Source organism: Triticum urartu, chromosome 6 (assembly GCF_003073215.2).
Source record: "Triticum urartu cultivar G1812 chromosome 6, Tu2.1, whole genome shotgun sequence".
Taxonomy (NCBI): domain Eukaryota; kingdom Viridiplantae; phylum Streptophyta; class Magnoliopsida; order Poales; family Poaceae; genus Triticum; species Triticum urartu.
In genome coordinates, this window is record NC_053027.1 from 570,253,349 (window position 1) to 570,281,208 (window position 27,860).

Sequence of the window (27,860 nt, forward strand, 5' to 3'; positions counted from 1 at the left end):
GTTGGCGGCGGCGTTCTCGTGCGCCATGTGAGGTCCGCGGCGGCAAGATCCCCCCCTCCCCTATCTCGCACGGGTCGGCGGCGTCTCCTCAAGCGGATTGTCCGATGGAGGGCAGCAGCGAAGGGATAGCGCGGCGGCGGCGAAGGGACGGAGGGCGGCCGTGAACGAGGGCAGTGAGTCGGGCGTGCGAGTGGAGGGCAGGAGAGTCGTGCGTGCGATTGGTTTAGGGTTTTTTTCGCTCGTTAATTTTCGTAGGTTTTTTCGTTGGTTAATTTTCGTAGGTTTATCCTTTTCCTTTGCTTGTAGATGGGTGTGACGGGAGGTGCGGTCCTGGACTGCCTGGGGCATCGCGACGTGATTTTTTTTGGTTTGACGTGGCTAACAATGAAGTGGAATGAGGGACGAAAAAAATTATGATAGATGAGACGAAAATTAACCGCAGAGACTATCAACTGAGACATTGAGAATAAAGATTCGACAGCAAATCTTTCCTTACGCAGAGCCCGATCGATCCAAGCCAAAGCAAAATCAATCCCAGCAAAGAATAGAAAGTCCAAAAGAGACGGGCGTTGCGTGTTGGACATGGACTCACGTAGACGTACAGGATAGATCCATATTACGCACAATTCATCTACGGACTCCTTCGTTTCCTCTATCGATCCCAACATCTCCGCCTTCCCAGAGCTGATCGATCTGCACGTACGCCTGCCGGCCGGCCACATGGAGGCGGGGACCAACGGCGACGGCAATGGTGCGTGCTTCCCCTACGACGTGCTACTCGGCATCCTCCGCCGCCTCCCGTGCAACGCCATCGCCAAGTCCCGGCGCGTCTGCCGTGCGTGGCGCGCCCTCGTCGACGCCCACAACCTCCTCCAGCTCCCGACGGTGTTCTTCGACGTGACCATCGGCGGCGCCCCCGCAGGCCGCATCGTGATGAGGCTGTTCGCCAAGGACGTGCCCAAGACGGCGGAGAACTTCCGTGCTCTCTGCACCGGCGAGAAGGGCGTCGGCAGGAGAGGCAAGGCGCTGCACTACAGGGGCAGCGCGTTCCACCGCGTGATCCCAGGCTTTATGTGCCAGGGCGGCGACTTCACCATGGGCAACGGCCTCGGCGGCGAGTCCATCTACGGCGACAAGTTCCCCGACGAGAAGTTCGTCCGCAAGCACACGCCCGGGATGCTCTCCATGGCCAACGCGGGGCCCAATGCCAATGGCTCCCAGTTCTTCATCTGCACCGTACCCTGCCCGTGGCTCGACGGCAAGCACGTCGTCTTCGGTGAGGTCATCGTGGGCATGGACGTCGTCCGGAACATTGATAAGGTGGGCTCCCGCAGTGGCACGTGCGCCAAGTCCGTAGTCATCGCCGACTCCGGCCAGCTCTAGGCCTGCGCCCTCCCCTAGCCATTCATCGTCCTCCCATGTCACGTCGTTGATGATCTAAAATAAGTTGGCCTGAGCCGTGTCGTGTCTTCCCTTTGTCCGTCCGATGAGATCTTCGTCGTTGGTTTAGGAGGGTTTTAGGTGAACTCTTTAGGCTGCTGGAACTGTGTTCGACGGCCATGGTTATCTTCCATCATATTTTGCAAGCGGCTAAAACATTTTGTTATAATCAAAGCCACAAAGTTTCATAGTTCTTTATTATTTCGATTGCTATTTTGTTTTATCACCACCAAGCCTTCTCAGGTATGTGTGTCAATTTGTGGTGTTTGGAGAAAAATACGTTTTATGTTCGTAGTGCCTTGCACAAAAAGTCACGTGTTGCGTTTGACGATGAGGTATATATGGGATCTCCACGGAGATGATTTTTTTTTTGCCAATTCCGGCCCGTAGTGGTTGTTAATTGTTCTTGACATCATAAGCTGTTCGATGCGCTTGCAATTCCTGTTTATTTTTGGGAGCATGACTTTTGAGAAACGATGTGATTTTTTGGAGAGGGAAGGAAGACCGTCCTCGGTTCAGTTAAATTTCTGCAGAGCTATTGAATGTCATTCTCTGAGCAAATTCGTATTATCTGAGTAGCATGTTGACCTCCCTCCGGCGGTTACAAATGTTGTGTGGCTGCCTCCTTCATCTGACTGTATTAATATAAATGTGGACGTCAACTTTATCGTTGCCCTTGGGTCAGCTAGTATCGCGGTGGTAGCTAGGAACTTGGATGGCGAGGTCATAGCATTCTTTTGAGATGTAATTCCTATTTGCTCCAGTTCGGAGCTTTGTGCTTGCCTAGCAGGCCTCTGTAAAAACTACGATGATGGAAGCGTATTGCCTTCCTGGCAGGGACGCCTTCGTGTTATATACTCAGAAGATTACATCATGCGCAGGTTGTTACTAAGCTTTGCCCCTACTCCAAGCTATACTAGATAAGGCTCAACTTATCCTAACAACCTGCGCCATTTACACAAGATACACACGCATACAATATACGTGACATATATGTCACGTTACACACCTGAATAGCCTTTCATCTAACATCCTCCCTCAATCTAAACATGTCAAGGTTGAGATTGTTTCTGAAGGCTTGAAGTTGTCGAACTTGTAAAGGCTTCGTGAAGCCATCAGCAACTTGATCTCCTGTTGGGATAAACCTGATGTCCAAAAGTTTCTTTGCAACTCTTTCACGAACAAAGTGAAAATCAATTCTATATGCTTTGTTCTTGCATGAAACACTGGATTTGCAGAGAGATACGTTGCACCCAAATTATCACACCATAGACAAGAGACACATGGTCTTGCAATTCCCAATTCATCTAACAGAGTTTCTACCCACATTACCACAGCAGTTGCATTTGCCAAAGACTTATATTCTGCTTCAGTGCTAGAACGTGAGACTGTAGCTTGTTTCTTCGCATTCCAAGACACAAGGTTAGAACCAAAGAAAACAGCAAACCCATCAGTAGACCTTCTGTCATCAGGGCATCCTGCCCAATATGCATCAGAGAAGGCACTTACTGTTGTTGACATTGACTTGCAAATTTTCAGACCAATTCCAGCACTTCCTTGGATATATCTTAATATCCTCTTAACAGCTGTCCAATGCAAAGATGTAGGAGAATGCAGAAATTGACAGACCTTGTTGACAGAGAAATCTATATCAGGTCTTGTCAAAGTTAAGTATTGTAGTGCCCCAACTACACTTCTATATTTTGTCCCTTCCTCTGAACTGAGTAATTCTCCCCCATGCAATGACAGGTGTTCAGTAGTAGACAGAGGTGTACTAGAAGGTTTACAATCCTTCATGCCCACACGTTTAAGAATCTCTGTTGCATATTTTTCTTGAGTTAGCAGAATACCATCATGTATTTTCTTTACTTCAATACCTAGGAAATAGTGCAACTCTCCCAGATCTTTTAAAGCAAAGTCATTTTTCAAGTTCTTAAGCAGAGCTGAGGTGGCCTCTTGAGAAGAACTAGCAACAATTATGTCATCTACATATATGAGAATAAACATAGTCACCTTTCCTCTCTTGAAATAAAACAAGGAGGTGTCTCCCTTGGAGGGCCGAAAACCAAGTTGTTGTAGTTTTGAATTTAACCTTGAATACCAGGCCCTGGGTGCCTGTTTTAATCCATATAGTGCTTTGTCCAACCTACACACATGTTGTGGTTTAGTATTATCCACAAAACCAAGTGGTTGTCGCATATAAACCTCTTCCTCGAGAACGCCATGTAGAAACGCATTCTGAACATCCAATTGACGAAGGCTCCATCCCCTGGATACAGCAATAGACAAAACCAGCATCATAGTAGCAGTTTTAACAACTGGACTAAACGTGTCCTCATAATCAATGCCATAGCGTTGCTTAAAGCCTTTAGCCACTAACCTAGCCTTGTACCTATCTATTGTCCCATTTGATTTTCTTTTGATTTTATATACCCATTTACAATCTATAACATTCCTACCTAGTCTAGGTGGAACTAGATGCCAGGTTTTATTTGTCATGAGTGCATCATATTCTACTTCCATAGCATTTTTCCAGTTTTTATCTTGCAAAGCCTCTACTGGATCACGAGGTTCTTGAGTGGCAGCAAAGTTTACAACCTTAAAAATCTTGTCATACCTGACAGTTCCATCTTTAGGAACCAAGGGTTTGAAGATACCTTGTTTAGCACGTGTATTGGGGCGTCCAGAAACTGTAGCCACAGATGATCCGGCGGTTGCCGCAGAAGATCCGCCACCTCGTACTGCCAGAGGATCAGCCTCGGCTGTGGCACGGTCGGGCGTCGGATCCCGCGTCTGGTCCGGGGCCACCAAATCTGGCACAGGCGAATCAGCGCCAGGAGACCCACCCGACCGCCGCCAGCTGTCTGTGGAGGGCCCGCCTATCTCGATCCCGCCGCCCCGCACGGGCGACCCGCGCCGCGTGGGCCCACTTGTCACGATGCCGCCGCCCCGCACGGGCGACCCGCGCCGCGTGTCGTGCGCTGACGGGCTGGCTGGTGACCCTGCGCCTTGGGGTGTCGGAGGCGTTCCCACGTCAGGTTCTGCGCCGCCGCCGAATCTCTCGGGATCAGAGGCGCCAGGAGAATCCGCCTTGTGTCTTGCGCCGATCCAATTTGGCCTTATACACTGCATAAAATGACAATCGGAAGTGCTGTTTTTTCACTGTTTTGCTCAGCACAGCCTCCATTAGTGGCAGGATTAGGATTATTAAACACATGATCATCAGCAGAACATTCACCCCCATGATCAGAAGGATTTAATAACTCCGGAGAAAGTAACAAAATTTCCGCACGAAGCCGAGCACCAGCGTTTGGATGGAGGCTAGCGAAGGGAAAAATGTTTTCATCAAAGACAACATCTCTGGAAATGTAGACACGGCCAGTAGATATATCAAGACATTTAAACCCTTTGTGAAGATTGCTATACCCAAGAAAGGCACATTGTTTTGACCGAAATTGAAGCTTATGATTATTGTAGGGTCGAAGGTTGGGCCAATAGGCACACCCAAAAATTCGAAGAATAGAATAATTGGGTTTTTCATGAAATAGTTTTTCAAAGGGTGTCTCAAACTTGATAACCTTGCTAGGAATTCGGTTGATCAAATAGGTGGCAGCGATGAAGGCCTCATCCCGAAATTTCAAGGGCATGGAGGCTTGAGCAAGAAGGGATAAACCTACCTCGACAATGTGTCGATGTTTTCTCTCAGCTGACCCATTTTGTTGGTGAGCATGAGGGCCTGAGACATGGTGAGATATCCCTATTCTGTTGAAGGAGTTCAATTTTTCGTACTCCCCTCCCCAATCTGTTTGTAGAGCAAGGATTTTGCGATTAAATTGTCGTTCTACTAGATGTTGGAAGTCATGAAATTTTTGGAAAACTTCAGACTTGTGTTTGATCAAATATATCCATGTGAATTTGCTGAAATCGTCAATGAAACTCACATAATATTTCTTTCTTCCTACTGTTTCAACAGCAGGACCCCAAACATCAGAGAACACAAGTTCTAAAGGAAACTTCGATTCACTTATTGACTTAGGATAAGGCAACTGGTGACTTTTGCCCTTTTGGCATGCGTCACATACAGAATCTTTATTGAAAGAGTTTGCACACGGGAGATTATTCTTGCTAATGATTTTGCTAACAATAAGAGGAGATGGATGGCCTAGACGTCGGTGCCACCAATCCGGAGATAGCTTGGTGGCACTGAGCATGTGCTTCTTGACGTCAGATCCCGTGTGCCTAACCGGGTAGAGTCCTCGTCTACCCCTGCCTCGAAGGAGCACCTTCTTCGTTCCCCATTCCTTGACAAGAAAAGAATAAGGATGAATTTCAACAAAGGAATCGTTGTCAACAGCAAGGTGACTAGCGGAAATTAGACTTTTGTTGGCTTGAGGTACATGAACGATATTGTTTAGAAGAAGATCACGATCAGGAGTGTGAATAGCTGAATGACCGATGTGTTTGATAACCATACCTGATCCACTAGCAGTGTGAATCTTCTCGTTCCCAGTGTAGCGATCACGGACGGTCAGCTTCTCCAAATCTCCTGTGATGTGATCGGTGTTGGGTTTCGTAGTAATTTCAAAAATTTCCTACGCACACGCAAGATCATGGCGATGCATAGCAACGAGAGGGGAGAGTGTGATCTATGTACCCTTGTAGATCAACTGCGGAAGCGTTAGCACAACGCGGTTGATGTAGTCGTACGTCTTCACGATCCGACCGATCCAAGCACCGTTACTCCGGCACCTCCGAGTTCTTGGCACACGTTCAGCTCGATGACGCTCCCCGGGCTCCGATCCAGCAAAGCTTCGGGGAGGAGTTCCGTCAGCACGACGGCGTGGTGACGATCTCGATGTTCTACCGTCGCAGGGCTTCGCCTAAGCACCGCTACAATATGACCGAGGTGGAATATGGTGGAGGGGGGCACCGCACACGGCTAAGGAACGATCACGAAGATCAACTTGTGTGTCTAGGGGTGCCCCTTGCCTCAGTATATAAAGGATGGAGGAGGAGGAGGCCGGCCAAGGCAATTGGTGCGGCCAGGATGTGGAGTCCTACTAGGACTCCAAGTCCTAGTAGGAGTCCACCAAGAGGGGAGGAAGGGAGAAGGAAGTGGAGGAGAAGGAAAGGTGGTCGGCCCCCTTTTCCCTAGTCCAATTCGGACCAGAGGGGAGGGGGGGCGCAGCAGCCCCTTGGCCCTTTCTCCTCTTTCCACTAAAGCCCATCAAGGCCCATTGCTTCTCCCGTAACTACCCGGTACTCCGAAAAATACCCGAATCACTCGGAACCTTTCCGATGTCCGAATATAGTCGTCCAATATATCGATCTTTATGTCTCGACCATTTCGAGACTCCTCGTCATGTCCCCGATCTCATCCGGGACTCCGAACTCCTTCGGTACATCAAAACTCATAAACTCATAATATAACTGTCATCGAAACCTTAAGCGTGCGGACCCTACAGTTCGAGAACAATGTAGACATGACCGAGACACGTCTCCGGTCAATAACCAATAGCGGGACCTGGATGTCCATATTGGCTCCTACATATTCTACGAAGATCTTTTATCGGTCAGACCGCATAACAACATACGTTGTTCCCTTTGTCATCGGTATGTTACTTACCCGAGATTTGATCGTCGGTATTCAATACCTAGTTCAATCTCGTTACCGGCAAGTCTCTTTACTCGTTCCATAATACATCATCTCACAACTAACATATTAGTTGTAATGCTTGCAAGGCTTATGTGATGTGCATTACCGAGAGGGCCCAGAGATACCTCTCCTACAATCGGAGTGACAAATCCTAATCTCGAAATACGCCAACCCAACATGTACCTTTGGAGACACCTGTAGAGCACCTTTATAATCACCCAGTTACGTTGTGACGTTTGATAGCACACAAAGTGTTCCTCTGGCAAACGGGAGTTGCATAATCTCATAGTCATAGGAACATGTATAAGTCATGAAGAAAGCAATAGCAACATACTAAACGATCGGGTGCTAAGCTAATGGAATGGGTCATGTCAATCAGATCATTCACTTAATGATGTGATCCCGTTAATCAAATAACAACTCTTTGTTCATGGTTAGGAAACATAACCATCTTTGATTAACGAGCTAGTCAAGTAGAGGCATACTAGTGACACTCTGTTTGTCTATGTATTCACACATGTATTATGTTTCCGGTTAATACAATTCTAGCATGAATAATAAACATTTATCATGATATAAGGAAATAAATAATAACTTTATTATTGCCTCTAGGGCATATTTCCTTCAATCGGTGGCACCACTGTCCAAGTACCAGTTGGTGTCCACCCCGTACTGCGGTGCAGCGAGGTTGGCCGACTTCTCCTCCACGTCTTGGTAGGACTCGTCATAGCGCTTCCAGCACTTCCAGGCTGGGTGGCCCATCTTGCCGCAGATCTGGCACTAGACCCTAGGGGCAGAGGCATGGTTGTTGTAGTTGCCCCCGCTGCCGTTGTTGCCATTGTGTCCGCCACCGCGACCTCCTGGCTTGGAGTAGCCGCCGCCGCGCCCGCCGCGATCACCACCATTGCCGCCTTGGCGGCGACCGCGGTCACCACCGCCACCGCCGTTTCTACGGCCTCGAGTGGCGGCGTTAGCAGAGGATTGAGACCCTCCGCCTCGAAGATTGAGCCTTGTTTCGAAGCTCAGCAGCTGTGAAAACAGCTCGGCCACGGTCACCGGCTCCACCCGGGAACACATGGTGGACACCACCGAGTCGAAATCTTCATCTAACCCGGCCAGGATGTGGGAGACGATGTCGTCGTCCACCCTCTTCCCTGCAGCGACCAGTTCGTCGCAGAGAGACTTGATCTTCCCGACGTAGTCGGTGATGGAGGAGTTGCCCTTCTGCAAGTTGGCGAGGGCGATCCGGACGTTGGTGGTCTGGGAACGGGTGTGAGATGCAAGCATCCCTTCCACCGTGTTCCAGAGCTCAGCAGAGGTGTGGCATGACGCAACCTGGATGGCTATCTCATGAGGAAGTGTCGTCAGAAGATAGGAGAAGACTTGTTGGTCTTGAGCATACCAGGTTTGGAAATCAGGGTTCGGCGCTTTCGCCATTGTCTTGCCGTCAGACGAGGCCACATCAATCTGTATGGGCGGCGGCGGTTGCTCGACGTCGAGGTACTTGGCCATCTGTGCTCCTCGGGTGGCCGAGAGCACCGTCGCCCGCCACAGGGCCTGATTGCCCTTTGTGAGCTTCTCGGTGGCGGCGTGTGCGAATGGCGAGGATGGGAAGGAATTTGAAGACGCCATGGATGTGTTCGAGGATGGCTCTGGTTACCATGTAAAAACTACGATAATGGAAGCGTATTGCCTTCCTGGCAGGGACGCCTTCGTGTTATATACTCAGAAGATTACATCATGCGCAGGTTGTTACTAAGCTTTGCCCCTACTCCAAGCTATACTAGATAAGGCTCAACTTATCCTAACAACCTACGCCATTTACACAAGATACACATGCATACACACGCATACAATATACGTGACATATATGTCACGTTACACACCTGAATAGCCTTTCATCTAACAGCCTCTACATCGGTAACACTTTTCACCGGCCTATTATTTTGGAGACGCCTTTGTATACTCCTTTCCTTGCAAATGATTGCGCGGACAGATCTGCATTCAGCCGTGCATCGATCTAAAAAAAAGAAACGTCGTTGGGGTTGACAAAGCTTTTCCAAACCTTCGAGTTGATCAAGATCAAAAGGCAAACAAGCTTGATGGCACATGAGATCACCAAGTTTAGTTTCAATAGTCGTTCCAATGGTTTTCTAGTGAGTAACGTCCCACCCTTCATACGTGGTGAGTGTTTGTGATAAACGGTTGTAAGAATATTTTAATAATTTTCAGTCAATTAATTCACGGGCCATGCTGACCAATATACATACGAGAAGAAAAATATGAAATGTTATATGATGAAGTTGGCGAGGCGAAAGTCCCTTTCTACACCTGAGCTCAAATGAGCTCGGGATGAACAATAACTCAAAAAATATTAAAAAAATATTCAAAAACTCCGATTTTTATGGAAAACTTTCATAAATGTTCTAAGAGCTTGTAAAATTTTATCATGAAATCGCATTTGTGAAAGTCATGGCAAAAAAACAAAATCAATGCTCCAAAATTCTTTCGGAAGTGGCATTTACAGAGTATTGATTTCTTTTTTGCCATGATTTTCACAAATGTGATTTCATGATGACACTTTGCAAGCTCTTAGAACATTTGTCAAAATTTGCCAAAAAAACATAGATTTTTTTCAACATTTTTAAAATATAGAAAGACAAAAGCAAAATCAATCCCCGCATATAGAAAGACAAACAGTTTTGCTAAAGCACATCTAGATGTGCCATAAGTATTGTACATCTAAGTCCTATTCCATTGATCTTACATTAAGATTCGTGTGGATAATTTATTTTTCTTTTTTGTTTTGCTCTTTATGCTTGATTCACTCACTTAGATGTGCAATAACTAGAGCACATCTAGATGTACCCTAGACACACGCACGTACACATACTGGACAGATCGATATTACGCACAACTCAACTATGGACGGAGACGGACTCCTTCGTTTCCCTCTATATATCGATCCCAACATCCGCGCCTTCTCCGAGCTGATCGATCTGCACGCCTGCCGGCCGCCCACATGGAGGGCGCCGTCAGCGATGGCAATGGCGTGTGCTTCCCCTACGACGTGCTACTCGACATCCTCCGCCGCCTCCCCCGCCGTGCCGTCGCCAATTCCCGTTGCGTCTGCCGTGTGTGGCGCGCCCTCCTCGACGCCCACAAGCCCCTCCCTCCAATGGTGTTCTTCGACGTGACCATCGGCGACGCCCCCGCAGGCCGCATCGTGATGGAGCTCTTCGCCAAGGACGTGCCCAAGACGGCGGAGAACTTTCGCGCGCTCCGCACCGGCGAGAAGGGCGTCGGCAGGAGCGGCAACTACAATTCGGTTTGGCATGAATCTTGCTCGAACGGTAGGATGCAGTAAAATTGAGATCAACTCCGACAACATTGAGGTCATCAAAGCTCTTAAAGACGAAAATTCTTCTTCGGTTGCTAGCGCAATTTTTGATGATTGTTATTTCATGTCATTACATTTCAATCATGTTATTTATGATCATTGTAACAGGGGAGCTAACCAGGTAGCTCATGAATTGGTGAGGCTAGCTAAATTTTCTACCCCTGGTTTTTGGATGGATACTGCCCCTAGTGCGGTCATTTCTTTGCTTGCAAATGATGCCACTGTTTTGGTGATTGAGTAAGAGATATTATTTGTAAAAAAATGTATGAAACAGACAGGAAGAAAGGGGATCTGGCCTTGGGCCTTGGCAGGCCACGCTAGATGGTGCGTGCGTGCACGTGGGAGGATTCGTATACCCCTCAAAAAAAACGTGGGAGGATTCGTTCTTTGGGAAGGGAGTGAAAAAAAAGATGGAAAACGGGAGATCGGTTTTACGCACGAGATTCCCTCGTTTCCCTCGACTAGTAAGTGTGCACGTGCAACGCACGTCTATTTGAACTAATAAGTGTGTACACGCAATACGCATCTATTTGGATTAACATATTATACTAAACTTAATACAAGACAATTTATTCATAAATTTGAAATTTCCCTATAAAGTACACAATCTTTTATTTCCAACTCGTACAAATAATTTGAAATATCGTTTCTTCTTAATCAATATGTCTCCTGTATTAAAAGACCACCCACTTTTCTCAATGTATAAAATTCAAAATTATTTAGAAGATTCATCATGATTCTTCATATGCACACATTTATGCAAGTATAGTCACACATGAAAATGTCACTTAGGACAAGCTAAGGAACCGTTTCAGTGCCAACAAATTCCAGTCAAGAATTACACAAGATCGTCATGAACATATACAAAGAGAAGTGACCTCTCTTTCTCCGAGATTGATCGAACAACAAGTTTTTGTATATATCTATCCGACACTACTATATATATATACAATATGACATCTCTTATAATCCCTAACATCTAAAATCGATTTGAACTTTCACATGGCATTCTCCGTCTTTATGTATGACATGGTCAAGAAAGAATCCCGCCAATTCCTCTTGAATTGCTCGTATGCGATCATGTGGTATGAGTTCATTCCGCATCTGTCACATCTAATTTAAAGAAGAGGGTCAATACATATCTATGAAAGAAACTCAACACAATTGATGGTAATAAAATAAAATTATGAATATTGTTTATGTACTAAATGATATGAAATTTACCATGACCACAAAATATCCTACATCCATCATCATCATAATCAACATGCAGTTTTTGCTTCTCTTGTATGTAGTCCAAGTTTTCTATCGGGAAAACATGTTAACTCAACTGTAGATAAGGATGGTATGAAAATGCTTATGTAAAATTACAATTGCCATGTATCTGCTGGACAAACAAATACACTTATGCAAACTTCAGGGTTTTTTAGTAAAACTTATGCGAACTTTAGTTTTTTTCATTAAAACTTATGTAAACTACTGGGTTTTTTCAGTGAAACATAATTTCATGACTGCAAGTAAGGTCTTGGTTCAGCGAATTTGTCTGTGAGTTCACTATGTAGTCGTGAGTTGGCCATGTAATAACCGGTAGTCAGTACTTAAAAAAATAGGGATGTCTGTTGCAGGTACGTGAAAATCAGTGAAAAAATAAAGAAAGAAAGAAGGCGAACGTCTCTGTGTGTGCTCCAACGCTCCTCTGTTTCTCATTGCCTCATCTCTAGTTCCTGTACTTCTAGATGTGTCACCACCGGCGAGGTAGCGATGACAGTAAAAAAACAACACTCGATACTTACTTGATTAATGCGTGTGTGTGGTGCGTTCGCGTGAAGGCGAGAGTCTCTGTCGTTTAGGCCTGCGAGCGGCCGCGGCGACCGTGTCCTCTCACCAGCTGGGCGGCATTGTCGACGCAGGTGAGTCAGTCGTCCAGCTTTGAGGCGGCGGCCTCCACGCACCGGGATTAGCTTTGGACGACGTCGTCCACGCGCGAGTACCGGACAAGCGTGTCCAACGGAGCAGCACGCGTCAGAGCTGAGGGAGTCGGGGGTGGCTTCGGACGAGTGAGATGGGGCCGTGATTAGCTTCACCTGTTGCACAGTGGCTGAGACCTGCACCGCCCTGGGGATGATGATGGTTGGCGACCAGGCGAATCTACATGCATGGTTGTGGGGGCAGATTTTTTTGGCCCGCTTATATTGGTCCAAGATACTCAGCGTTGCCCCCACTTGAAGGACCTTGGCGGTGGGTGGTTGTCAGCGTGGGTGTTGTGGATGGAGCCGAAGTCGACGCAGATGCCGATGGTTCCCGGAGAGCATGCCCAGGATGTGGACGAAGTCGTTGCAGTCAGTAGAAGTGTGTTCGGAGGAAGCCGCAGCTCCTCCTCGCGTGTCTCCCATTGTGGCTCGCGTGGGTGGTGGGCTGGTGACGGCTGGCGACTCGCGATCACGATTCCCTGATAGGAGACGATAGGATGCGCTCGCGATTAGTTTCCTAATAATTAGATACGTTCGTGATTAGTTATCTAATAGGATGCAACCATGATTAGTTTCCCAATAATTAGATGCGTTCGTGATTAATTTCCTAATAGGATGGCTCGTAATTATTTTCCTAATAATACGATGCACGCGTGATTTTTTTTCCTAATAATAGGATGAGTTTGTAATTAGTTTCCTAATAATTAGATGTGCCCGTGATTAGTTTCTTAATAGGATGTGTCCGTGATTAAAGTTTCCTAATCGACCAGGCATGGACTTTCATATTTTCCTCCACGGTGGAGTACGGTCAGTCAATGTAAATTGCTAAGTGCACACAGAGAACAGATTCGGTTAAGGATAGCCGTTAGATTGAGTTTAGTGGGACTAATCATGCGGTGGTAATGTATCCGTGTACGTTTTGTGGGGTGCACTTAGAGAAGATAATGTTTGCTCTTTTATAAGTAGTATAGAATAATAGGATGAGTTTGTGATTAGTTTCCTAATAATTAGATGTGCCCGTGATTAGTTTCTTAATAGGATGTGTCCGTGATTATAGTTTCCTAATCAACCAGGCATGGACTTTCATATTTTCCTCCGCGGTGGAGTATGGTCAGTCAATGTAAATTGCTAAGTGCACACAGAGAACAGATTCGGTTAAGGCTAGCCGTTAGATTGAGTTTAGTGGGACTAATCATGCGATGGTAATATATCCATGTACGTTTTGTGAGGTGCACTTAGAGAAGATAATGTTTGCTCTTTTATAAGTAGTATAGATATAGATCAATAAGATCTGCGCCTTTTCCGAGCAGATCGATCTGCGCGCATGCCGGCCGCCCACATGGAGGGCACCGTCGGCGACGGCAATGGTGTATGCTTCCCCTACGACGTGCTACTCGACATCCTCCGCCGCCTCCCCCGCCGCGCCGTCGCCAAGTCCCGCTGCGTCTGCCGTGTGTGGCGCGCCCTCCTCGACGCGCACAAGCCCCTCCCCCCGATTGTGTTCTTCGACGTGACCATCGGCGGCACCCCTGCAGGCCGCATCGTGATGGAGCTCTTCGCCAACGACGTGCCCAAGACGGCGGAGAACTTCCGCGCTCTATGCACCGGCGAGAAGGGCATCGGCAGGAGCGGCAAGCCGCTGCACTACAAGGGCACAGCGTTCCACCGTGTGACCCCCGACATCATTATCCAGGGCGGGGACTTCACCAAGGGCAACGGCACCGGCGGCGAGTCCATCTATGGCGGCAAGTTCCCCGACGAGAATTTCATCCGCAAGCACATCAAGCCCGGGATGGTCTACATGGCCAACGCGGGGCCCAACGCCAATGGCTCCCAGTTCTTCATTTGCCTCGTCCCCTGCCCTTGGCTTGACGGCAAGCACGTAGTCTTTGGCGAGGTCGTCGAGGGCATGGATGTCCTCAGGAACATCGAGAAGGTGGGCTCCCTCAGCGGCAGCTGCACCATGCCCGTCGTCATCGCCGATTGCGGCTAGCTCTAGGCCTACGCGCCCCGCGGCCATTAGTCAGCAATTCGTCTTCCTCGGATGTCTTGTCGTCGGTCTAAATAACAGGTTTGCATGCGTCGTGTTGGGTCTTCCCATTGTCCATCCAATGAGATCTCCATGATTGCATGATTTAGGAGGGTTTTACCCTAGTGAACTCTTTAGGCTGCCCGATCTCTGTCCGGCCGCTATGGTTATCTTCCATCAAATTTTGCAAGCGGCTAGAACAATTTGTAATCAAATCAAAGGATATAAATGCGCCGTTCGTCATTGAATTCTTGCGAGATTTTTTTGTCCACCACCAAGCCTTCTCAGGTATGTGTTATATTTATGGGGTTGCAGAGGAAAGTATGTTTTATGCACTAGTGTCTTGCACAAAGGCGCGTGCGTTGCGTTTGGCCATGAGCGGATGAGGGATATATGGGATCTCCCCCGAGATGATTTTTTGTCAATTCCGGACCCTAGTGGTTGTTAATTTTGCTTGAAATTATAAGTTGTTCGGTGCGTTCGCAATTTCTATTTATGTGATTTTTAGAGAGTGGAGGGAGACCGTCCTCAGATCAGTTAAATATCTGCAGAGCTATTGAGCGTCATTCTCGGGCTGCCATGGAGTTTCGTGTGTGGACACCAACGGCAAGGAAAATCTGTATTATCTCAATACCATAACAGGTTGACCTTCCTCTCCCGCGGTTACAAATGTTGTGTGCCTGCCTTCTTCATCTGAAGGTGTTAAGATAAATGTGGGTGTGAGCTTTCCAATGGTGAGGTCACTACATTTGCTTGGGATTTTATTCCCATTTGCTCCAGTGTGTAAAAGGCGGAGCTGCATGCTAACCTAGTAGGCATCTACATCGGTGACACTCTTCACTGACCTATTATTTTCAAGACTGCTAGAGCAACTCCAAGAGCTTCATTAAGAAACTTCCTCTTACGGGATGACTATAAAATTTAGATGAGTTGCCCGAGAGCTCTTTCAGTCAGTTCCAAGCAACTTATTCCCCTGAATCTATTTTATTTTATCTTATTTTAATTAGACAAAAAATAAATAATTGTTGTCAAAGGGCGGCGTGAGAGAGGTGTGGTGGCCAAATTGTAGTCGCCACCGATCCCAATCATAGCCGCCAACAATGCCTTGTTCTGTTCGGGAGGGGTGAGGGAAGGAAAAGATAACGCTTCATGGGCTCGAGAGGGTTGTGCGCGCGGGTGGTTGCCACCATCTGCCAAAATTGTGCGGCTCGTGCCAACCATGTTTTGAAGGAATATTCGCTGGATCTGGTTATCCCGATCCTTCTTAAATCAAAAGTGTGGCATCCCCCCAAAAAATTTGGCTATCCCTGCCCTAGTGGTGGATAGCCTCTCAACCATATGCCCGGTGGGTTGGTTAGCGAGGCATCCCAGTACTTTGTACTAAATCAACGACAAGTAATATGGAACGGAGGGAGTATGTCGCAAGTTCGAACCGTTGAGGGTGCAGTATTTTTACTTCTTTATATTGTTTGTGCTCTTTCGCTGACAGGTGGGACCCACCCGCTGCCACGTAGCCACAATACATATATTGGGATTTGCTCTATATTTGCATGTCCGGACTCTATCTGCTCGTCAGAGTCGGTCAGTCTAGAGGCTGCCATCGTCGTGTTCCTTGTACATGCACGCAGGACTGTTCCCATCCAAGGCCAAAGCAGAATCGATCCCCGCATAGAAATCCCAGTCCTCAAACCGTAGCAGCCATTGATGCGATGGATGGAAGGCCATAAAAAAGGAAGCTCCAACACACAAAACCAAAGGTAAACGTGCGTCTTGGGCATGGACTCGGAATCAACTCACGAACGCGTGCCAGATAGACAGATCCATATCATGCACTACTCGCCTTCTGGCCAGCCGCCAACTCGCCTTCGTTTGCCTCTATCGATACTCGATACCAAGGTCTGCGCCTTCTCCGATCTGTTCGATCTGCAGGCCTGCCGGCCGGCCACATGGAGATGGAGGGGACCGATGGCGATGGCAATGGTGTGTGCTTCCCCTACGACGTGCTACTCGACATACTCTGCCGCCTCCCCCGCCGCGCCGTCGCCAAGTCCCGGTGTGTCTGCCGTGTGTGGCGCGCCCTCTTCGACGCCCACAAGCCCCTCCCTCTAATGGTGTTCTTCGACATGACCATCGGCGGCGCCCCCGCAGGCCGCATCGTGATGGAGCTCTTCGCCAAGGACGTGCCCAAGACGGCGGAGAACTTTCGCGCGCTCTGCACCGGCGAGAAGGGCGTCGGTAAGAGCGGCAAGCCGCTGCACTACAAGGGAACCGCGTTCCACTACATGATCCCAGGCTTCATGTGCCAGGGCGGCGACATAACCAGGGGTGACGGCACCGGCGGCGAGTCCATCTATGGCGACAAGTTCCCCGACGAGAAGTTCGTCCACCAGCACACGCCCGGGATGCTCTCCATGGCCAACGCGGGGCCCAACACCAACGGCTCCCAGTTCTTCATCTGCACCGCCTCCGGCCCGTGGCTCAACCGCCATCACGTAGTCTTCGGCAAGGTCGTCGAGGGCATGGACGTCGTCAATAATATCGTGAAGGTGGGCCCCCACAGCCGCAGCTGCACCAAGTCCATCGTCATTGCCGACTGCGGCTAGCTCCCGCAGACATTCGTCAGCAGTCCGTCGTCCTTCAGTGCCGCCTCGTCGATCTATATAACAAGCTCGCGTTAGTCGTGTCGGGTCTTTATATTATCTGTCCAGTGAGATCTCTAGGGTTCTAGGTGGACTCTTTAGCCTGCTGGATCTGTGTTCGGTGGGCATGGTGATCTTCCATCAAATTTTGCAAAGGCCTAAAACATTTCGTCATAATCAAAACCACAAAGTTTCATAACTTTGACAAATTTATTTTTTTGCTATTTGTTTTGTCCACCAATTTTCCTCAGGTATCTTGTGTTGAGGAGGAAAGTATGTTTTATGCTCTGATATGTGTTCTATCGCACAACGGTCATAAGGATAATTGTATGTAACGAAAAACATATATCTCACACGGTTTGTCAATACGAATTGTCTGTTGGTAAACGCACCCGATTCTCCCATAAGTTATGTGTGCAATGGGATCTCCATGGTTGGTTTAGGCGGGTTTTAGGTGACTCTTTAGGCTACTGGGTCTCTGTTCGTGGGCAATGGTTATTTTCCATCAAAATTGGTAAGCTAAAACATTTGGTATATAATCAAACTTTATTTCCCTTTTATTAACTTTCCCTTTTAGACTTTATAGTATTTCATCCAGGATGCAACACGTATTTCACCCCTCTTTAAACTGGTTGTCGGCGAGCGCGCCGGCCTGGAGACGGCCAGCTCCGCCGATCTGTGGGATGTGGTGTGCGGCGGCAGCCATTGTGATGCGAAGGCCAGAAAGGAAGTTCCAACACACACAAAATTACCAAAATGTGTGTGTTAGACATGAACTCGGAATCAACTCACATAACAAACGGAGACGAAAACCATCTCACCAGCCACCAGTACTTATTTATACAACTCGATCGATCGCCACCGGTCCTGTATGTACAACTCACCATTGTTTCCCTCGACCGGTCTTATTCATAACATAAGATGTTCTAACTTTTTTGAATCGGATGTATATGGATATGTTTTAGTATGTTTGTTCGCTCATTTCAGTGTGTACCTAGTCCATACTAAAATATCCAAGACATCTTATTTGCCAACGGAGGGAGTAGTAATCAAAGAGAGGAATTTCATAAATATATAAACAATTAGACAACAGAAATATTTGAGATATTTTGGAGTATTTCACATTATGTTTCAGGTATAGGAGCACAAAAATCGAGATGCTGGAATGGCAAAATCCAAGTTATCGTTGGGCACAACATTGCGAACTCGATTTGTATTATTGGTATAATTCTTCTAACATTGAGGTTTATTTCCCTATGAATACCAAATAGTATCAGCCAGAGGGTTCAATATGAGAGCAGTAGAATTTACATAGCTTGTACCATCCAAAACAATAGACCAAGGTATACTAATATGTAATAGGTTTGTTTACAGGCATACACATAATGTGAAGTAATAATATTTAACAGCAAAAGGAGGGGTTGATAATTTGCTAAGTGCAGGCATGGCTTTGCTTATTAGCATCCATGTAATGTAGAATAAAACTTGTGTTCGGACCCTACGACGACAATGTACAGATGGACAGGACCGACGACAATGGCATATGCTTCCCCAACGACGTGCTCCTCGGCATGCATCCTCCCCTGCCAAGTCCCGGCGTGTCTGCCGTGCGTGGCGCGCCCTCACATCACATGACCCACCCATCTAGGAAGGACATGAGCAGAATAAGCATTTCATCCATGGCCCCATACGTGCACCTGTGTCAAACTTCATACAAGAATTTCCTCCTGTGTTCTACTCCCTCCCCGTTCCGAATTACTTGTCGCATATATGGATGTATCTAGATGTATTTTAATTCTAGATACACCCATTTCTGCGACGACTAATTTGGAACGGAGGAAGTACTACTTTGCACGCAATTTCAAAGGAGAATTTCCTTCTTCCTTTCTCCGTGACAACCACAACATGCATCTAAATTCCAGGTGGTGTTATACTGTTACATATAGTCCTTAACTATCACATCAACTTATCATGCATAGTCAATGGACGTAGTATAATGGGCCATATTATGAGAGAGCTGACGAATGGACAAAATTAACCAATCTGGAACAAGGACAACTCTAAGCTCGAGTCTCGTTTTAGTATGATGAGTAACTTTCAGATGCAAAATCACAAAATGAAGAGTAACCTTGTACACAGAACCAAGACCACCTGCAACTGCTGCTTCTTTCTTCCTGACAGCTCCAACAATTCTCTGCCAGAAAATGGTCATGAGCGACGATGATACCCAACACAGAATCGGATCGAGAACGTCAATCCATCAAGACGGCACAGAATCTTATCCGTCAAACTGCCTAAGGTCCACGACACGGCACCATTCCAGCCAAAAAAGGTTTTGCACTTGTAGCTCAAATCGGAAGCGACGGAGTGGGACTAGAACTACCATCCATCAACCGTTTCTAGCAGCAGAGATAGAGAGCGATGGACTATAACTACTAACGCCAAGCTGGCCGCGCTTGAGCTGCTGCTGCTGGCTGACCTCCTCCTGCTGCTGGCTGACCTTCTCCTGCTGCTGCGTGCCCTTGAGCTGCTGCTGGCTGACCTCCTCTGCTGAGGTCCTTTTTTCACGAGCGCTCGTTGACCTGCCCGCGTGGCGCATTGACCCATGCCACGTCAACAATGGGCCCAATAGTAAGTGACACTGCCCAGAAACCTTTAGGACGTTTCTCGCCTGGCGGATGGGCCCTGTGTTGATGTGGCGTGGGTGAACGCGCGACGCAAGCAGGTCAATGAGCGCTCATGAAAAGAGGACCACGGGTGAACCACTTACTAAAGAATTAGGACCTAAAGGTGCATTTTGGAAGAATTAGGACTAAAGTGACACCGCGACGAAACTTTTAGGACCTCTAGTGCATTTAACTCTTTTTTTAAATGGTGTTATGACTTATTTTTAGATAAGCATGATAAATGCAGAACATGTATTCCTCAAGGAAGAAAGGTACTATGAGAACGCACCCCATTCAAGTAAGCATAAAGCAGAGTGGTAACATTAGAACTAAAAAGTGGTCAAAATTCTACTCCCTCCGTTCCTAAATATTTGTCTTTTTAGAGATTTCAAATGGACTACCACATGGGATGAACAGATCATAAATTACTCGAAGCCATACATATCGCATAATGAACAAAATAAGTGATAAGAAAGCACTTTCAGCGTTCAGATAGAAAGTAAACAGGAGGTGTTAAACTTGCTACCTTGTAAAGTTGCTGTTGCCTACTGGATTGAGTCCTTGCCCAGTAAGACTGTTTTTTCTGATTCAGTTTGGAACACTCCACCTAAATTTGATAAGATGGAAAACTGAATGAGTAATGCACAGCCTGAAGAAAGAAAATACAGCTGGTACAATTACCAAACCTAGGTGCTTTCTGGCTATTGATTGTTGCAACATTCAGTCTTGTCTCTACACTTGTACAGAGAAAAGGTGAAAGCAAGTCTTACCTCTAAATGGGGTGTCCGTTTCACTCGATTCGCCAACCTCTGCATCAGGTGCATCATCGTCAATCGGTTGCTCTGAAACACAAAAACTGGTCATCCCGGTACGTACGTTCGATACATGCAGAGACGAACAATGGAACAGTCTGACTAGAGCAAACCCATCAGTAACAACTGGCCAGCACCATTTTCATTCATTCAAATCAAACGTGGAGACTACTGATAGAGCAGATGAAGGGAGGAGCAGTGCGGTACCTTGGACGAGGAGGTCGGCCATGGCCATGGACTGGACGCGGCATCCGTCGGCGCCGCCCCGGCCTAGGGTTTCGGAATCGGGTCGCGGAGGCAGGAGAGGGGCCAGCCAGTCAGTGAGCATGGAGCACCATTTGTACGACGCAACGGAATGTTCCACGCCGAGAAAGGAGCCGTACCTTTGACCAGCGCGTCCCCGGATGAAGCGGCGGCGCGCGCCGGCGGCAGGGGAGGACGAAGAGGCGGGGCCGCGGCGGGCGGCGGCGGCGTCGCACCGGGATCAGGGGCGGGGATCCAGACCCGGCTCCTCTTGCTCCCCGGCATCGCGGCGTCGCAGAACCTCGGCGGTCGGCAGGCGGCGGGCGGCGCGACGGATCAGAGTGAGGAGAGATTTTTTTTGAGCGTGAGGGAGAAGAGAGGGAGGTTGGGGACGAAACTCTCTCCTGGAAATCGGACGAGGCCCTCTCCTTTCTCCTCGCGGCGGGCCCGAGGGCGTGGGCCGGCCCTACCGGCTCGCGGCATGTCCGGCCTGGGCCTGGCTTGCAGGCCGCCGCTGGAGGGGAGGAGTACATATATACAGTATTGATGGAAATCCGTCCAGATATATACTCGCTCCGTTTTAATAAAAAATGCATAAAGTTATAGGCTTGTTCTAAGTCAAACTTATTTTAAGTTTCGCCAAATCTACCAGAAAAATAGACACAACTGCTAAATTAGTCTCATTATTAGATTCATCATAAAATATATATAGTTATATAATACTCCCTCCGTCCCAAAATAAGCGACTCAACTTTGTACTAATTTTAGTATAAAATTAGTACAAAGTTGAGTTGTTTATTTTGGAACAGAGAGGGTATATATTTGGTGATGTGGATGCTAGTAATTTTTTGTATAAATGAGAAGAGAGCAGATGTGGGGCAAGAAGAGTAGATATAAATCTTTCGATAGGATGCAATCACAATCGCAACGAAAACATATATACTCCCTCCCTTTCAGTTTATATAGATCCCTCACATCGTTAATTTTACAATTGTAATATGAATTGGATATCACAAAATTTGTACCATTAGGAAAATATAGCATTCGAAGTTTTTAATGGCACGTTTTTATAATATAGAACTTTCATTATGTTGGTCAAATTGTCGATCTAGGGATACGGACCTTACAAACAAACAGGAAAGGAGGTACTACTCTCCAAGTACACAAGTAGAAGCAGCCACAACAAGAGAAGCAAACCACAAGGCTCTATCTATGTACAACTAATGGGATTGGTTCTGTCCATATTAGACACACCCACGGAACAGGGTCACACAACAGATCAGCGGAGCCGCACTTTCGCCTCCAGCCAAGGAACCATTACGCTACGATAAGGCGAGCCGCTATCTACGATGAGATTACATGAGCAGCAGAGTCCGCAGAGTCCTTCGGAGGAGGATGCGAGTGCGTGCAGACTCTCGGAGGCTGTCCTTTCATCCACAGGTTCCTCAGCTCCCCCCGCTTTTTACCGAGTGATATGAAAGTTCCTGCAGTTGACATGGTGGTTTTGTTCAAGGCACGGGCTCAAGGATCTGACGATATGAAATTTATTGATGGGCACAAAGGTGGGATTTCCTCCTTACCAAGCGTGAAGGGCACGATGTAAAGAAGAGCCGGTTGGCCGTGACCATCCATGAGATTCAAGGCGACGTAGGTTATCAGAAGACCTAAAGGAGACAAATATACATTATTGTCAGAAGTTCAGGTGAAAAATGCCAACTTATTGCCAGCGGGTTTTACAGAACTGTATGTATCAACATATAGGGTATCAATGGTATTCATGTTATTTTCCGCAAAAAAAAACGGTGTTCATGTTCGAAGCAATCAGAAAGGGGGCCTTACTTCATTTATTCAATGAAAAGCACATCCCTAGCAAGAAAAACATTGAAAAGTAACCATGAGTTGTGAATCGCCTTGAGATGCGTTTATTTGAAAGTTGTTTGTATTACATAATTAATTCCATATGAGATAGGACATGATAATTAAGCAAGTCCGCAAACTACAAAAATACAGAAACACATAGTTGATATGGAAGCGGGTGATGTCTTACCAGAACCGTACGCAACCATTGACCACAGAAAGTAACCAGATTGTAAGGTCTTCCTGGCAGCCCAATCGTACCTAAAGAAGATAGGGAAATGTAAATACTAAGTGGAGAGAGCTCAACTACTTGCAAGCATAATGTAAGTTCAAGGAAATTGGCATGCAGTAACACAGCTAATTATCCAGCTAATTATGCATGATGACAGTTGTTCTGCAGCCTCTAATTATGAAATCCACCCTTCCAAAATATATATTAAATTTTACAAATGACAAGCCAGGAACCCAAATTTAGCGCACTAACCTTAGCGCAAAAGCAACCAGCAGTCCTGGAAGAAGGATATCACCAAAGCCTATGATACTGTATCCACCCCATGGATCAAACATGCGTGGGATCTTTAACAGCATGGGTACACCATCTTCGTCAGTGTTATCACCACGTGCAACCTGCAGGCAAATCACAAGCATAACTAGCATGTCTGCGGAGCAAAAAAAGCATAATATCACAATAGTCATTTGTACATACCACAATCATCACGCTCTCATGAAACAACATCTTGGATATGAAAACCCAGAAGATGTCATACAAGAAGGAACAGCCGAGAAGAACAGACCCCACCTGACCAATTATGAGCAAATAAATAATTGGCATCAAGGTCCTTCACTGCATCGAAAGCAGAAACCAAGGAGCAGAAACAATTACCTTAAGATTTGGTATCCTCACAATCTGGATCACAGTAACAATCAGTGCGATACCCTGAAGGCACAAAGCATGATGTTAATCAACAGAGAATAATCACAATGGAGGGTGCAAAAAACAAAACTGCACTTACAAGAACATCTTGCCCAATCCATGCATAGGGCATCCGGCGATAAACAGCCCATAAAACAGCAGAGACGATGCAAAATGGACAAACTGCCAATGTAAGGTATGAAACAGCTCCAAAAAATGGCACTTTTACAAATGATCTTGCGGCGGGTTTAAACCATCTGAAAGATACCACAGTTTTCAGGTCAGTAACACATTTACCCTTTTCTTTAAGCTATTGCTGCAAAACCACAGATTAAAAGGAGAACTGAAACATATCTACACTGCATATACCCAGAAAATATGAATGTATCTCGTAGAGCAATAAATTTACCTTGACAATAAAGCCACCAGGCATGTTTGCAAACCCTGGATAAAAAAGGAAAGCATAATGTGTCATCAGCTCAAGAAATTGGCGACGAAATATAGCAAAATAAGATATCAATGAACGAAATCAAGATCGGTTCACTCTGCAGCTGTACTAGATAAGTGTGATGTTGGTCATTCAACAGCAGCCACAAAGCTATTTGTTCATTTTTGGATAATATCTTTAGTGTTCAAATCAAAAGGTACAGGTTAAAAAGGAAGAACTTCAATGCTCTGTAGGGAAAACGGATGACACCTTTGTTTAAAGAAGGTTTAACATTTAAGGGCCTAATTTAACCATTCTCCAAATTGCATAGATTCATGATTTGTGCCATCTAGTTTTAATGTGGAATACTATATAAGTACTATTCTGTTTTAGTAACTAAGCATACAGTACTACAAATCAAAATTTAAAGCAGTGACCTCGCAAAAAAAAAGCAGTGGCAAAGTTGAAATAAGTATAATTTTAAAAAGGATTTCATCATACGCACCTCTACACCACCAATGCAAAATATAACCACCAGGAGCTCCACAAACCAGTGAGACATCAATTTGTAAAGCATTACCAAAAACAGTGATGCAACCACAATAAACAGCATTGCCGATGTCATGGTGATATCTACCATACCAGTAGAACCTTCGGCCTCAATGTTAACTGAACTTTCATGGCCATCCTATACGAATAATGTGCCTGTTAGTTTCTCTTTCCGAAAATCCAAAATAACTGATCGTATAAAGCATCAACTGAAACCTTTAGAAGTTTCTCTTGTTCAATAAGTGCTTCTCGAGCACTCCATGCTGACCAGTATGATGCGCCAAGAATGGTACCAACAGCCATAAGCCATAGAAACACCTCAGCCGTATCAACTAGGGGTCGATCTGGAGAGTATAACTGCACTGACACTGAGAAAATTGAAAGAGCCTATTAGCTATAAATATAATATGGTAGAAGAGTACCAAATACATAAATAAATAAATAAACCAAATATAGGGGTTAGACAACCTTGTGTTCACGGGGCAATGTACAAGATTTGAGGGGATTAAAGACCTAATGATTTACCTTTACCAAGTGAGAGAAGACCCTGTAAAATGGTGCCTGCATCTTTTGGCAGAAGAACTGCAGGTATATTTATATCCAGATCCGTTTCATTTTGATCACAAACCATCTTGTATAGCTCTGCAAGCAAACATATGCCATTTGTTAACGCCTAACACACGTGTGGAAAGACAAGGCATGAGCCAAAAGTGTGCTCTTCTAAATACGCAAACATGCACCGCCAAATGTGCACGCGCAACTATGAAAAACAATTGTCCAATAAATAATCAAAAGGCTAAAGTAAGGTTGTGATAGGTCATTCTAGTGGTAAAAAATGGTATATACATTTTCAGGCAACTTGTTTTGTTGATCCGCACTCAAAGGTAGGGCATTTCCCATCGATATAGGAACTTTTGTACCTCATGTCCTCATTTAACTGTATCCTAACATGTTATCTTCTAATTGAACACCAGTTAAGAAAGATCATAAATGGAAAACATTGCATGTTGAATTTTATTAGACAGGTCATATTGGGCATACCATGCCGATTATTCAGGATTATAATAGCAGAAGCACCAGCATCTTCAGCAACCTTAGCTTTTGTAGTGAACTTACAATCTCCTCTTTGCACTAGCAAAACTTCTCCAGCGACCTAAATCAAAGAATAATTAATCACTACATAACAACGTAGGATACTATAAAAAAATCGCAAACAGCTAAATCATGTTTTTCCAGAAAGGTAACCTTTTCTTTGAGAGGGGTACAACAATCAAAAGGGTCTGCTATTAGTAGTCCTGTCCGGTTCGCGTGCTTTTCCTTTGACTCTATTATGGGGCCAAACCGAGCACCAACACCAACAAACTCATCGGTCTCTCTGTTTTTGACCCAAGTTTGCACCTTTACCTGATAACAAGGTGAGGAAACAAAATTTGAGAGTGAGTACATTGTCCATTAAAAAGAAGTAGATGCTAAAGTATAAAATCTCCGTCGGGAAATAAGAAAGAGCTGCAGCGTTGAGGATGAAGAGAAGCATCGGAGATTCAGAGACAACCATACTTTTCCCTTGTTGGTGTGGGAACCGAACCCTCACGTGTTGGCTCCTCTTGCGTAAACCATTAGGTGGGTCAGCACTACGATATAGAGCCTAAACGACAAAGTTGATTGTACTAACCAAATTTCAATTTTCGCGCCCTTGAGTTGTGGCCTTACATCCCTCCCATCGTTTACTTAACACTAAAAGGCAAACAGCCACCTCCATCTAGGTAAGTGGTAACCCAAGAGCCCACCGGAGCGGTATTACGACAACAACAACAAAGCCTTTAGTCCCAAACTAATGAGGCTCTGAGTTGGTAACATAAGCCCAGTTGGAGCTCATTGGTCATAATATACACAGCTTATGACCGCCGATTAGATAAGAAAAAAACTAAGTAGGCGATAGACAATATATCTGCTCGAGTGGATTACGCGCACAGCAGTGTATCAACAAGTAATTGGGTGGAAGTTGGAAATGACTATGGATATCTTTGAGGTCCTAGCATTCTCCTACATGATTCCAGGACATCAATACCTGCTGCAGGTTGGATCATCAGTATCACCCATCCAGCACATCTAGGAAAACTCCAGCAGCTTTGAAGACTAGTCCAATCAGCTTAATAAGATAAAGCTAGATACTAACCCTCGATAGCGACATGTATTAGCTAACAAGACCATGCAATGTCAAAGCCATAATTGCCCCCATTGACCAACTTCTGACTTGTAAAACCGGCCATTTCTCGAACCTACACCGTGACAACTAAAAGCCTCAGATAGCTCGTATGGTGCTCAGTCTCATGTCAAATACAGTAGTAAGTAACTGTCCTTAGCCCCTGATCAAATACTACTATACTAGCACCACCAGCAACATAGTCCTCCAGGATAGTTAATTAGCGGCGGAATCTCCTCAGCTCGCAGTACAAAAATACCTAACTCCACGCAGAGCTGGCCGGTGTTCCTCCAGAGCCGAAGCCGGAGCACCTGCCCGGATCGACCTAACTGAATTCCCGGTAACCAAAAGCTGCGCCGCCTAACTCCGCCATCCGCGGATCGAGCACGCGCGCGGCTCCTCAGGCTCCGGGATCGCTCGCCCGTCCAGACCGGAGCTCCACCGGCCACCCGGGCACGGCTCGGAATCGAGAACTGGGGCCGGCAGCTCCACTCACTCGGGAGAAGCTGGGGTGAGGAGGGAGGGGAGGGGGCGTGGCGGGGGACGTACGAGCATGAAGTCGTTGGAGCAGCCGGGGATCTTGGGCGCGTCGTCGTCCTGGTGGACGATGTCGCCGCCGGCGGCCACCCCCGCGAGCGCCGCCGCCACCAGCAGCAGCGCCGCCGCCGTCGCCCGCGCCCCGGCGCCCATCCTCGCGCTTACGGTGGGGCCTGGATTGCTGGGTGGAGGGATCGGCCGCGAGCAGCTCGGTCGACGGCTGGAATGGCCGGCCGGACGGGGAGAAAGAGGGAGGGAGGGATGAGATAGATCTGTCTGCGAGTGAGCGTCGGGCGGAGGCTGCAACTGGGGCCGGCGCCGCACGGGGGGAGATGTGTAGGCTGTGGGGCCCGCATGCCAGTAACTAAGCCGGCTTCTTTCACGTGCTCTTTCTTTCTTGGGCTTGGGTTAGTTAAGTGGAAGTGGAAGTGGAAGTGGAGCAAGCAATCTTGTGAGTTCCATTCCGGGCTCTCATCACTTGCTCCATTCAGCATTTTGCCTTTGCTATTTGCTAAAGAA

General features: G+C 46.7%; 5 protein-coding genes and 1 pseudogene across 6 annotated transcripts; 3 read left to right on the forward strand and 3 right to left on the reverse strand.

Moving 5' to 3' along the window:
* Nucleotides 1–720: 720 nt before the first annotated feature.
* On the forward strand, nucleotides 721–1,383 carry LOC125517077 (peptidyl-prolyl cis-trans isomerase-like). Its single transcript, XM_048682285.1, has one exon. It carries the CDS (start codon nucleotides 721–723, stop codon nucleotides 1,381–1,383), a length of 663 nt encoding a protein of 220 aa, XP_048538242.1.
* Nucleotides 1,384–8,109: 6,726 nt separating this feature from the next.
* Nucleotides 8,110–8,245, reverse strand: LOC125517779 (annotated as a pseudogene).
* A 1,873-nt stretch (nucleotides 8,246–10,118) lies between these two features.
* Nucleotides 10,119–14,459, forward strand: LOC125517078 (peptidyl-prolyl cis-trans isomerase B-like). Its single transcript, XM_048682286.1, has 3 exons — nucleotides 10,119–10,449; nucleotides 12,326–12,406; nucleotides 13,777–14,459. The coding sequence occupies exons 1-3, from the start codon at nucleotides 10,119–10,121 to the stop codon at nucleotides 14,457–14,459; spliced, it is 1,095 nt and encodes a 364-aa protein (XP_048538243.1).
* Nucleotides 14,460–16,459: 2,000 nt separating this feature from the next.
* On the forward strand, nucleotides 16,460–17,140 carry LOC125513119 (peptidyl-prolyl cis-trans isomerase-like). The gene has a single exon (XM_048678163.1). It carries the CDS (start codon nucleotides 16,604–16,606, stop codon nucleotides 17,096–17,098), a length of 495 nt encoding a protein of 164 aa, XP_048534120.1. The 5' UTR covers nucleotides 16,460–16,603; the 3' UTR covers nucleotides 17,099–17,140.
* A 1,313-nt stretch (nucleotides 17,141–18,453) lies between these two features.
* LOC125515571 lies at nucleotides 18,454–21,266 on the reverse strand. Of its 2 annotated transcripts, none has more exons than XM_048681064.1 (5): nucleotides 20,996–21,266; nucleotides 20,820–20,882; nucleotides 20,571–20,642; nucleotides 20,327–20,407; nucleotides 18,454–18,778 (listed from the first exon to the last, which is right to left on the reverse strand). In XM_048681064.1, the coding sequence occupies exons 1-4, from the start codon at nucleotides 21,138–21,140 to the stop codon at nucleotides 20,346–20,348; spliced, it is 342 nt and encodes a 113-aa protein (XP_048537021.1). In that variant the 5' UTR covers nucleotides 21,141–21,266; the 3' UTR covers nucleotides 18,454–18,778; nucleotides 20,327–20,345. The 2 variants fall into 2 exon arrangements, with proteins under 2 accessions (XP_048537021.1, XP_048537022.1); XM_048681065.1 differs by lacking the exon at nucleotides 18,454–18,778 and adding an exon at nucleotides 19,219–19,328.
* A 653-nt stretch (nucleotides 21,267–21,919) lies between these two features.
* LOC125515573 (signal peptide peptidase-like 4) lies at nucleotides 21,920–27,652 on the reverse strand. The gene is made up of 14 exons (XM_048681066.1): nucleotides 27,354–27,652; nucleotides 25,847–26,005; nucleotides 25,643–25,754; nucleotides 25,127–25,243; nucleotides 24,818–24,969; nucleotides 24,558–24,740; nucleotides 24,035–24,069; nucleotides 23,726–23,882; nucleotides 23,596–23,649; nucleotides 23,419–23,511; nucleotides 23,197–23,339; nucleotides 22,903–22,973; nucleotides 22,436–22,519; nucleotides 21,920–22,339 (listed from the first exon to the last, which is right to left on the reverse strand). Exons 1-14 carry the CDS (start codon nucleotides 27,492–27,494, stop codon nucleotides 22,200–22,202), a joined length of 1,641 nt encoding a protein of 546 aa, XP_048537023.1. The 5' UTR covers nucleotides 27,495–27,652; the 3' UTR covers nucleotides 21,920–22,199.
* Nucleotides 27,653–27,860: the final 208 nt, after the last annotated feature.

What these genes read in the sequence shown, in the direction of transcription:
- LOC125517077 (XM_048682285.1), top strand. Translation starts at nt 721, where the DNA reads ATGGAGGCGGGGACCAACGGCGACGGCAATGGTGCGTGCTTCCCCTAC.
- LOC125517078 (XM_048682286.1), top strand. Translation starts at nt 10,119, where the DNA reads ATGGAGGGCGCCGTCAGCGATGGCAATGGCGTGTGCTTCCCCTACGAC. An exon ending in GCATGAATCTTGCTCGAACG is followed by an intron (nt 10,450 to 12,325) that starts GTAGGATGCAGT and finishes GTTCGCGTGAAG; the next exon opens with GCGAGAGTCTCTGTCGTTTA. An exon ending in GGGCGGCATTGTCGACGCAG is followed by an intron (nt 12,407 to 13,776) that starts GTGAGTCAGTCG and finishes TTTTCCGAGCAG; the next exon opens with ATCGATCTGCGCGCATGCCG.
- LOC125513119 (XM_048678163.1), top strand. Translation starts at nt 16,604, where the DNA reads ATGGTGTTCTTCGACATGACCATCGGCGGCGCCCCCGCAGGCCGCATC.
- LOC125515571 (XM_048681064.1), bottom strand. Translation starts at nt 21,140, where the DNA reads ATGCCGGGGAGCAAGAGGAGCCGGGTCTGGATCCCCGCCCCTGATCCC. An exon ending in CGGGGACGCGCTGGTCAAAG is followed by an intron (nt 20,883 to 20,995) that starts GTACGGCTCCTT and finishes CCGAAACCCTAG; the next exon opens with GCCGGGGCGGCGCCGACGGA. An exon ending in AACGGACACCCCATTTAGAG is followed by an intron (nt 20,408 to 20,570) that starts GTAAGACTTGCT and finishes TATCAAATTTAG; the next exon opens with GTGGAGTGTTCCAAACTGAA.
- LOC125515573 (XM_048681066.1), bottom strand. Translation starts at nt 27,494, where the DNA reads ATGGGCGCCGGGGCGCGGGCGACGGCGGCGGCGCTGCTGCTGGTGGCG. An exon ending in GTACCCCTCTCAAAGAAAAG is followed by an intron (nt 25,755 to 25,846) that starts GTTACCTTTCTG and finishes TCTTTGATTTAG; the next exon opens with GTCGCTGGAGAAGTTTTGCT. An exon ending in AATGGTTGCGTACGGTTCTG is followed by an intron (nt 22,520 to 22,902) that starts GTAAGACATCAC and finishes TGTCTCCTTTAG; the next exon opens with GTCTTCTGATAACCTACGTC.